At 53.1% G+C, this 11,026-nt stretch overlaps 1 protein-coding gene across 1 annotated transcript in view; it reads right to left on the bottom strand.

Annotated features, from left to right (window-relative positions):
* Window positions 1-9,537: 9,537 nt before the first annotated feature.
* The window catches only part of BMERB1 (bMERB domain containing 1), a 113,701-nt gene continuing 112,212 nt past the window's right edge, over window positions 9,538-11,026 (bottom strand). The window contains exon 6 of the mRNA XM_032392271.1: window positions 9,538-10,794. Coding sequence (XP_032248162.1) covers window positions 10,682-10,794 — 113 coding nt within the window. The 3' untranslated portion in view covers window positions 9,538-10,681. The remainder of the gene's footprint in view (window positions 10,795-11,026) is intronic.

Raw genomic sequence — 11,026 nt, 5'->3', positions numbered from 1 at the left:
AGCATCTAATTTGAGTCTTCCAAGTGCTGTGTTATTTGTCTGAGGGGAGGGGTGAGAAGCCAGTCCGACTAGTCCTGTCCTCTTTTCAAGTTGGGTTCCCCCAACTTCTCACCCCTTCTGAAAATCCAGCTGTTGGGGAGAGTGAAGTAATCTGACATTCTCGGGGCCCTTCTCACTTAGCCTGCAGCCCCAGCAGGTGTCTCTCTGTACTGCCTGCCCCCCTCATGGTTAGGGCCCCCCGAGGTTTCCAGCTGAGTTCCAGTGTATAATCACATGTGGGCCAAATACAGTAACCACAAACACCTCTGGTTAGAAACCTGAGATAATCCCTCGGATCTCTCTCCCCATGAGAGAAATCCATTTTGCAGGCTACCTTGTTTTTGGTCACTGCCTGGCATGCTTTTCCAGTAAGCCCATTTGGAAAAGACTTCTTTCACCGATTCCACGGTGAAGCCCTTCCCCTAAGATCACCGTGACGCCCGCCCCCCACCCCCTTGCAAGAATCTGAAAGGACCTAGAAGACACTTGAATGTTGGGGTGAATTGCTTCTTCATGAAGTGCCATTTTTTAAATTCCAACACTAAACAGCTCTTAAAGACCGTTGGCAGTCCTTTCCAAACATCTCTCGTGCAGCCCATCTTTGCAGAAAACCTTGAGCTGCCACCACGCCCCTACCCTATCGAGCGACACGGGGAGGTACTGTAGGTCTGGACTGGGATTTGCATCGGGGCATCGCATTTCTCTCTGTGCGTTTCCCTCATGGTCTGGAGGTGGTAGCTTTGAAGATGGCCGGCTGAATGAAGGCGCACCTGTCCATGCAGAGGAGACTGGTGTCGACATCTAGAACCTGGCTCCTGATGCTTCACCCTAGCTGTTCCCTCCACCATGAGGAGCATGGTGCTCTGGGATGTCTGTCCTCTGCTTTCTAGCAGCTTCACGTGGGCAGGGACCCAGTCATGGCTCAGAAGCATCCTCGCTGCCTCCCCCACCAATGGGCTTGCTCCGTGGATTGGGACAGGTCACATGTTGGCCCTGGGACTGCGAGAGGAGCAGGCACCCTGACTCACTGCCCCATAAACCAGCGGTCGGCGTGGTCCCCCCACTGCCTTGCCGGACCTGCACCGCCTGACGGCATGCTCCCGTGATAGCCGGCCAGTCTCCTGGCTGCTGCTGTGTTAACAGCATCAGCGTCACCTCATGCCACTCTTTGGGGACAGACTGAGCCCATTTGCTTGTTTGCATTGATACTTCCCCAGGAAAGTTCTAGTCTCTCCCTGGGAGGAAGGCAGCCCTGGGAAATAGGAAGCAGCTGCTCGCCTTTGGGACGGGGTCAGCAAATTATGAAAATGGCAACAAAGAGAGATGCCCTCACTTCTCAGGTGCATGGGGCCAGGAGCCTAGAAGATCTCAGCTCCGAATATAGAGGACCAGGACCTTCCTCAGCGAGACGAGGAGAAGAATTCGCATTTTCTGGGTAGGAAGTACTTGGAAATGGGGGACTCCGAGCACAGAGGAGGCGAGCGGAAGCTCAGTAGCCACCGCCGCTGTGTGGAGAAGCCAGGAGCTGCTGCAGCGGTCAAGGGTGGGGTGGCGCCATCTCCGACCACTGCAGGCAGCTCATGGGAAGGCCTCTGCTTCCACCTCTGCTGGGAAGCCCTCCCGGCTGGGCTGCAGGGCCTGGCACGGGAGAACCCCCACTCCCACCTTCCCCCTGCCTTCTCCCTCAGAGTTTCTGATGTCGCTCGCAGTGAGTGCAGACGAGCCTGCCCACGGGCCTGCAGGGCCCCCGCCCTCCGTGTTAGCAGCCTCTGAATCTGGTGTGGGGCCCGGGTGCGGAATCAGGAAAGACCTCTCTGTTCTTGAGTAGAATCCCTGTTTCGCTCCCCTACGTGAGGAGGATAATGGGGTTTTACACATGGACTCTGAGTCCTGACCCCTGCCAACCTCCTGCATCTCCCCTCCGTTCTGAGTGAGGGCCCCAGGTTTTGTTGGCCGTCATCTGGAAGCCACCTGTAAATCCCGGAGGCCGTCCACAGGTCCCTGCCACATGGGCCTCCCTCAAAATGGCAGCTTAGCTCATCAAACCCACGAGGAGAATCTCCAGTCTGCTGAGAGAGAGCCCCGCAGAATGTCACCGAACCAAGGGAGCGGCTTCCCATAGTCCTTGCCAACGTCCATCAGGTGGAAGCCAGCCACAGGCTCCCACACGATCCTGGAGGGAGTGAGTGGGGAGGAAGGAAAGGAGTCCCGGGCTAAACCCGCTGAGGGTCAGCAGTCAAGTTTCAAAGCGGCAAGAGCCCTGATAGACCCACTTGCTGTCCACCCATCTTCCACCTCCTAGCGCCGAGGTTTCCAGATGGGAATGGGAGGCCACAGAGGCTGACCAGAGAAGCACCCCCTCTGACCCAGCCAGTAATTCTGGGCCGGCCATGTGACCATTAAAAAACAGGACAACAGGCCCAAAATGGAATTGGCTGATGCTAAGCTCCGTGTCAGCACACCGAGACGTGACTACAATTTCGGCGCTCCCAGAAATGGAATCCTAAACCAGTCAATCAGGAATAGTCTGATCAGCACTAGCCAAGTAACGGGCCTGCCAGACCCCTGTCCTGCCCTAAAGGAAGGTGGCCTTGCAATAGCCAACCTGCTTGTGTGCCTAGTATAACTTCCGGTTCCTGCTCCCTCCTGCGTGTAACAGCTCCTCAGAGAGAGCCTTCCTCTCTGTTCCACTGGTACTGCCTGATTCGAATTGATTTTTGCTCAAGTAAACTTAACATTTTTTTTAAAGATTTTATTTATTTGTTAGCGAGAGCGCGCAAGCAGGGGGAGTGGCATGCAGAGGCAGAGGGAGAAGCAGGATTCCTGCCGAGCAGGGAGCCCGATGCGGGGCTCGATCCCAGGACCCTGGGATCATGACCCAAGCTGAAGGCAGACGCTTAACGGTCTGAGCCACCCAGGCGCCCCTAAACTTAACATTTTTAATATGCCTCAGTTTATCTGTTACCATGATGCAGGCCAGGCAGGCCTGGCAGACCCCGTGCTGGGGTCCAGGAGACCCTGAGGAGTACGAGTGCCCAGAGCTATTGCTGTGAGCCTCACCGGGAGACTCTGCCCAGGATAAAGCCCTGGAGGGAGGCGGGCAGAGAGGCAGACAAACACGGAGTCCAGGTGACAGTGCTTGAACCCCTGGACTCAAGGGTACCCCACACCTCGGCCTGGGAACCAGGAAATGCTCTGATGTTTTGGCCTCTTTGGCTTCAGTTTTGGTTACTTACGACCAGAGCATCTCACTGCAGAGCTCCAGCTCCACATGGGGGGTAGGGGGAATAGGGGGACAGCGGGGGCCACTGAGAGTTCCTGACAGCCTCCCGTGGCCTCCTGTCCCCACCCCAGCCTCACCTCCTCCAACTCTTCTCCGTGCTGCATCTCGCTGCGGAAGTGCGTTCTCCTTTAGGGCCATCCCTGAACCCCAGAGTCCGGTAGCTGCCCCCTCCCACGCTCCCGCGGCCTCTCTGCTTACCACCATCCCAGTGGGACAAAAAGTCCATAACCGTTCATCAAAACCCAAACCCACCGCAGCTGCCCCTCCTGTGGGCGGAGGGGCAATGAGCCACCTTATCAGTAGAGAAATAAACCTTGGTGGGGAGAGTGGGCCCTGGGGCCTGGAGTCAGGCTAGCGTGAAGGCTGGCGGGAGCTGCATTGTTCCAATAAAGTGGGAGGGTAATTGCTCACGAGGAGGCCCAGGGACAGAGGTGAGCCCTTTGGCGGCTGGTAGCAAAGCTGGTGGGAATAGGAGCAGTCGATCTTCACTGGTGTGTGTGGCTATGATGTGAACCCACATCCACCTCCATACACATTTGGGAAGGTCGGCTTCCTGTCCCGAGGCTTCGGGCAGCTTGGTTTCTGTGGTGAGTGAGTGAGGAAAGGAGGTGAGTTCCACGTCGGACTTGGCAGGAGAAAGGAGGGGACAGCTGTGGGAAGGGATGTGAGGGGTGTGCAGAGCTAGTGGGGCCGCAGTCCAGTCATGTGTGACCTGGGGTGGGGTGGCCGTAAGCCCCCGGGAAGGTGCGGACACCTTGGGGAAGCATGTGCAGTGAACTCCAACTGACATTCAGGTTACAGTAACTTTTGTCACTGCAGCCTGTTCACGTGTCTGCTCACTGTCGGCTTCATGAAGGCAGGACCCAGCGGGTGTCACTCACCCTCTCCGCCCCAGGCCTTCCAGAACCATAGCAAGGCTTGAGCAGCCTTCTGATCACGCAGCTTCTTCCCTTCAGCTGTGGCCAATAATAACCCACTCTTCTAAGTGCGTTTTCTACCACGTGCATTGTTCTAAGCCCATCCCGCACAGCTGATGTCTCGTTAATGCCCCAGTGTTCTCTCCGTCTTACAGGTCTGGACACTGAGGTGCACAGAGGGGCAGAGATCCCCCAGGATCACCCAGGGAGAGGTTCAGCTGGGATTTTCACCCAGGCAGGCTGACTCCAAGCCGAAGCCCTTCATCACCTTCTAGATGGCTTTCCCTTTTGCTAATCCTGCTGGTCAGTGGGTTTTGTTCGGATTTACTGCCGTTGAGGAGGCCTCCCCCCTTCCCCCCACCTCGCTCCTGTTGGATGTCCATCTCTCTCACTAGAAGGTAAGTTGCAGGAAGGCGGGACCCTCCCTGTCTGGTTCATCTGTGTTCCCTGGTACCCACCATGTGCTCCATTCCCTGGCGGAATTAAACACAGGAACGGATGGAAAAATGACCTGACCTTTGCTCCTCAACTAGCTTCCCTGTGTGTCTTGCCCCAGCGCAGGACGCCCACCCGGCTGTCCTGTGGTTGGTGGCAGGTGTCTGAGCCTTGCTGCGGGCAGTGGGCCCATTCTAACTGCTGCTTCTCAAGCTGTATTGGAGCTGAGCTGGTGCATTCCCACAGCTCGGGGCTGCTCGGCTGCCACGGAGCAGAGAGGTTTAGAAGAGGCTCAGCTGCTGCGGGCGTGGCCAAGGCTCACCTCCATTCAAGGACAGCTCAACCGGGAATGGGGTGCGAGGCTGCTGGGCTTAGAAATGAGAAACACACTGAGCCCGACTGGCACCCTGCTCTCAGACTCAGGTCCCAGCTCTGCCACGGACGTGCTATGTGAACTTGGGCTAATCACTTCCCCTTGCTGAGCCTCAGTTTCCCCAGCTGCCACATGGAAGTGATGACCCCCCCCCCCACTGCGATGGAACAGTGGGGAGGGGCCACTCTCCTGCCTGATGCATCTGGCTGCTGGGCCAGCACCTTGCTGAAACTGCTCACACCAACCCCATCCTATTGTAATGTCCCCTGGGCCCTTTTCACAAAGTTTTGAAGGCCACATGATGTCTGGGTCAAGTTGGATGCTGCAGAACACCCACTCCTTGATACCACCAGGTGTTCCTTCTTCCTCCCCAGCTGCTCCTCCTGTTTGCTCCCTTAAACGATGGTGTGAGCAAGGGTGAGAAGCCCGAGGAACAGGGAGGAAGGAGGTGGGGAAGGCCCTGGAGGTGCTGACTCACCAGGCCCCAGCCCCAGGACTTGACCATGAGGGTGGGGGGCAGGTGCAGGAGAGCTGGAAACCGGCCAGATCTGCACATTAGGAAGGTCACTTTGGCTTCAGCAGGGTGTACAGGTAGATCAGAGAAAGAATTGGCAGGCAATCCGAGAAGTTCTTGGCATAGGGGATAATGTATGAGGGCCCAGGAGAGGGGCCAACAGACCGCATAGCCAGAAGAACCATAAAATCCCAAGAAAGCTTCGGTGCCCCCCCCAAAAGGTGAGCGGATGGCATGGGGCCAGGGATGTAGGGAGGGGCCAGGTCCAGAGTGCCTTTTCATCCACACGAGAGAACCTGGATTTCAACCGAAAGGTGTAGGCACCGTTTTGAAGAGGGGAATGACAACTAGGTTTGTGTTATTCAGAAAAGCAGCTGGCCACTGTGTGGACCGTGACCAGGTGCTAAGGAGGCCGGTTCAGAGCAAAAGGTGATGGTGGTTACACTGGGGGCGTGGTGGTATGCACAGACTCTAGGGAAACTCGGTTTCCTAAAGCTAAAGACTTGGCAATTGGATGGATGTGTGGAGGAATAAACGAGCCGAGGTCATGTCCTAGGATAATCTTTCTTGAGATGGGAAACTGCAGGGGAAGCTGAGGCAGTTTAGGATGGGGTTGGCCAACTTTTTCTTAAAGGGCCAGCATAAATATTTTAGGATTTGCCAGCCATGGGGTCTCTGTCACAAGTATTCAACTCTGCTGTTGTAGCCCCCAAAGCAGCCAGAGACAATATATACACAAATGCTCTTGGTTACCTGTCAACAAAACTCAATTTACAATAAACGGGTGATGGGACCGTTCACTGGCCCCTGGTTTAGGATATGTCACATTTGATGTGCCTTCTCTGGTTCCAAATGGAGAGTCTAGGAAGCAGTCGGGGAAGTGGGTCCGAGTACAGGAGAAAGGTCTATTCTAGGTGAAGGAGGGAATCCAGGAGCAGTCCGGGTGCAAAGGCCTTCTACGGCCAGGAGTGGGGAAGAGCAGAATGCTGAGGGCCAGGCCCTGAGGTCAAGGAAGAGAGAATGGAGACGGGAGAGAGGTCCTCCTGGGTGGTGGGAGGTTCGCCTCGAGATGGGGCATGTTGGCAGTGTCATAACTGGGCCATAACACCCCACAGAGTTAGCGTGAGGGTTGACTATGTGGATGGGATGTAAATGTGAGGTGCCAGAATATGCCACCCCAAGAAATGCCCCTTTGGCATATGGATTATTTCCGAGCTAAAGGCCCTTGAGAACCAACAAGTGCAGAGAAAGCTCTCCATTTATAAAGGCAATCTCCCTTTATAAAGGAAATTTCTATTCGTAAAAGATGTCTCTCTCTCCCACACCAGGAGGAGAAGTCTCATCAGTGGAGAAGGCAGGTCTTACATCTGCATAACAAACCTAACCACACAACACTTGTTTACCATACTTTTTCTGGCCCTCTTCCCATAACTTGCTACCCTATTGAAAGCCCAAAACCCCTTTTCCTTTTAGTTCAGATGGTATGTGGGTTCAAGTTCTAAGGACCTCTTTGGGTTGTTCATTGCCCAGTGCTCCCACATGTACTTGTGCAGTGCCTGTGTTCATACACTCCTGCTTGTTTTTCTCTTGGTCTTCTGTCTTTGGCCCATCTCACTGAAAGGACTCCAGCTGGAAGACATGAGATGGGTAAAGAAAAGAATTTTTCCTTCCCTACATAACCACATGATGACATCCCCAGTCAGAGGGGTCAGGGATAAAAGAGTGACAGAAACCAGATTTAAATAGGGTGAGGATGGCACTAGAGATGGGGAATGAAGACAGCAAGATGGCGGACAATTCTCAACATGTAAAGCTATGAAGATGGACAGAGAGATGGTGGCTGCAGGGGAAGATGGAATGGAGTGCTAGTTGGTTGGTTGGTTAGTAATGGGAGAGATTTGTTTCAGTTCTGATGGGGAAAGAAAGACCTTTTGAGACTACAGGAGAAGGGATGGATTAATGATGATTCCACCAACAACCCATAGGGCGTTGCTCAAAGGACTTGGGAAAACTTCATCTGTACGGTGGAAGTGATGAGAACATATGCCTCTGGTGTTGATGTGAGGAGCTACAGAGAAAATGCACACGTGGCTCTCAGTAAATGTTTCTCCTGTTGTATCTTTTCTGCTCCAGCTTCCAAAATGAGTGAGTCTGGGTCTGCAAGTTTTCCTGGCTTTGATGGCAGCCCTAGTGATCCGGGAACATCTTGAATTATTACTTTTTTCTGTTCTTGTGTGAAAGCCTGAATAAATGGTGGGATTTTTATTTGTTTAAAACGAATCAATAGAACTAGCAGGAACATAAATTAGGTGTACCCCAGGGCTCAGGGGATGTACTAGAGGCAGGATTTTTATGAGGGTTTCGATCTCCTTTGGCTCATTGGATCAGTGAGTGACTGCTCTCTAATTGGTCTGAGGTCAAGCCTTCCAGACCCATGTTTTCTACAAAGAAAGAAGAGTGGCAGCCCCTTTGCAGCCTGGGTTTTTATTGCAAGAGTGGGAAGCATCCGTGGAGTGGCTTGAAGAGCATTCCCCTCCCCCCCGCCAAAATTCATGTCTACTTGCTATCTTAGGATGTGACCTTATTTGGAAATAGGGTCTTTGCAGAAGTCATTAAGCTAAGGATCTACAGGAAAGCATGGTGGGTTTAAGGTGCACCTTATAAGAAGAGGATAGGACACAGACACACACACACAGGACAAAATCATGTGAAGACAGAAGTGGAAACTGGGGTGATGAAGCCAAGGAATGCCAAGGGTTGCCAGGAGCCACCAGGAGCTGGAAGCAGTGAAGAATTCTTCCCTAGAGCCTCCAGAGGGAGCAAGGCTCTGCCAACACCTTGATTTCAGACCTCTGGCCTCTGGAACTGTGAGAGGGTACATTTGTGTTGTTTTAAGCCACCCTGGTTGAAGTACCATGTTATGGGAGTGTCCTGGAAAGCTCACAGACTCTGGCTTCATGCTTGGTCTAGGGCAGAGAAGGAGGCCATGGGGTCCCCTAAGGCCAGCGTGGTGGCACAGGCAGTGGCCAAAGACAGCCTCTTCTGCTTCAGAGTGGCAGGAAGTGATGTGAAGGCCAAAGCTCAGACTGAGGCACAAATACATCTGAGACAGTGGGAGGGATTGAGGGTGTGCTGCCCACTGCGGGGGCCATGGAACCCAAGGCTCCGGGGTCCTCAGTCAGAAATACTTTGTGTCAACTGCAAAGCTGCTGTAACTTGAAAGACCTTCAGATTCACTTTTGATTTACAAATATTTTTGAAAAAGGTGACCCTAAGAACTTTATTTTTATCTTAAGGAAAAATCAGAAATTCAGATAAAGCTCTGTCCCCCACGGTATTTATCTTGACATTCTTTTTTTTTTTTCCCCAAGATTTTATTTATTTGAGAAAGAGCATGAGCACGGGAGGAGGAGAGGGAGAAAGACAATCAGACTCTGCACTGAGAATGGAGCCCAACGTGGGGCTCAATCCCAGAACCCCAGGATCATGACCTGAGCCAAAATCCAAGAGCCGTACACCCAACCAGCTGAGCCACCCAGGTACCGTGACATTCTTAATAATACTGAAAAAGTAAAAACAGCCTAAATGTCCAATAGTAAGGAAAGGGTTAGTTAGACAGATTATGGCATAGCCACAAGATGGATTACTAAGCAGCCATCGCAGATATTTGTGAAGTGTTTAATGTTACAAAGAGCTCTTAATGATGTGGGAAAATGATAGTGATATAACGCTCAATGAAAAAAACTGGTTATAAAATGGTACAATATGATGCCGATTGTGGAAAAAAAAACACATGAAAGGAAGTCCGCCAAAAGGGCAGTGTGGTCTTGAGTTGGAAAATTTGTGGGAGATACAAACAGAAAACAAGAAACTTCTTTATACTTTCTATACTTTTAAAAGGTTTACTGGGTACATGGATGACTTCCATAATCAAGAAAAAAGTAAAAAAAAAAAAAAAAACGTTAAAAATGCTGTGTACATGGTTTCCATTTTTATTTTCTCCGATGGATGATTGCACATCAGCGAATCTTGAGTTACGCGAACTATGTTAGGCCGGTCACGACACACACGTACAGAGAGGTCACACGGGCTGTGCCGAGCTGGCTGTAGCAAATGTACATCAAGTTACACAGGTGGAATTATCAGGCTGATTAAAATACACCACCAAACGATGGGACACGGTTGGGTCAGGCCACCTCTCCCGCCCGCCACTGCTGTTTCCGGAGGTCTGTGTGTTAAGCTGGTGAGTGGTGTCCTGCTGGCACTCCCTCCAGTGGACCACAGTGGGTGGAGAGCGCCTGAATCAGCATCTGCTCTGAGTCCCCTTCTCATCTGCCCATGCCTGGTGTTGGAGCCTCCAGCTCTCCGCTACCTCTTCTGAGCACTGCTTGTGCTCCAGCCCAGGCCCTCATCCCCGCTGTGCTCCACACACCTGGGGCAGACATTGCAAGGGAAGGAAGAGCCAAGAGCGAATGGACACACTTCTAATGTGAACTGTGCCCAGACACAGGAGGGGAGGAAGCAGGAGACGTAACCACAACACCACACACAAGCTCAGTCTTTACAGATGGGCCCTCGTGTCTCCAAGATGCATGGGCTGTGTGGAGCCCTCCAGAGCACAGCCCCTGGGAGAGGACAGACGGGGGACAGGAGCTGTGCCCATCTGGGGCAGGCCTGATAGCAGAGCTAGAAGGGTGGATGGGGGATGTGTCCAACATGGTGCTAGATTGTTGAAAAGTCACGACTATACACACCTGGGGATCATGCCCCTCTCCCAGTTCATTCGCACAGTGGGTTAGATAAAGATAGATAGATAGAAGTGGAGATATACTTTTTCAAGGGAGGACCTTTCCTGGTGGTTGGATAAACAGTGAGACAGACTCCTGGGTTTGGCATGCTCTGGGGGGGGGGCCATGCGACGGTGAGGGACTCCCTATTGCTACACTCTGTACAGGGCGGCCGGGCCCGCCCGCCACGCCCACGGCCCCTGGCGGCAGTCACAGGCTAGCCTTCAACCCCTTCCGCCTTGGAGAGCTCTTGGGCCCCGGTGAAATGGGGGCTATGAAGACAAGAGGGTGGGGGGGGGTCCCCGTGGCCCTGGGGGCACCCCACGTGGGAGGCTACATGATATTGCACTGGGTGGCCCCGCAGCAATCCTTGATGAGTGCCAGCCCAGTCTTGGCCACTGTGGGCTTGCTAGGTGGGGGCTCTGCTTTCTTCTCTGCTCGGGAGCCTGCAGCAGGATAGGAGCATGGAGGGAGAGAGGGGAAAAGGGAGAGAGGAAGAGGTGATATAAGGAGAGCCCTGACCATCGGCAGCCCCTGTCCCATCCCAACCCCTAGCCAGGTCTTGCTCCAACTCCACAGATCAGGTTCGGTGCAGCGCTGGCATGTGTTTTATATGGTTCCAATGACTATTCCCACCCACTGGCTCTCAGTCCTCAGCTTCCAGTCACAACCTTTAGC

Source organism: Phoca vitulina, unplaced genomic scaffold (assembly GCF_004348235.1).
Source record: "Phoca vitulina isolate PV1807 unplaced genomic scaffold, GSC_HSeal_1.0 scaffold66, whole genome shotgun sequence".
Classification (NCBI taxonomy): Eukaryota; Metazoa; Chordata; class Mammalia; order Carnivora; family Phocidae; genus Phoca; species Phoca vitulina.
Note: the sequence above shows the minus strand (reverse complement) of the source record. Positions and strands in the feature narration are given on the sequence as shown.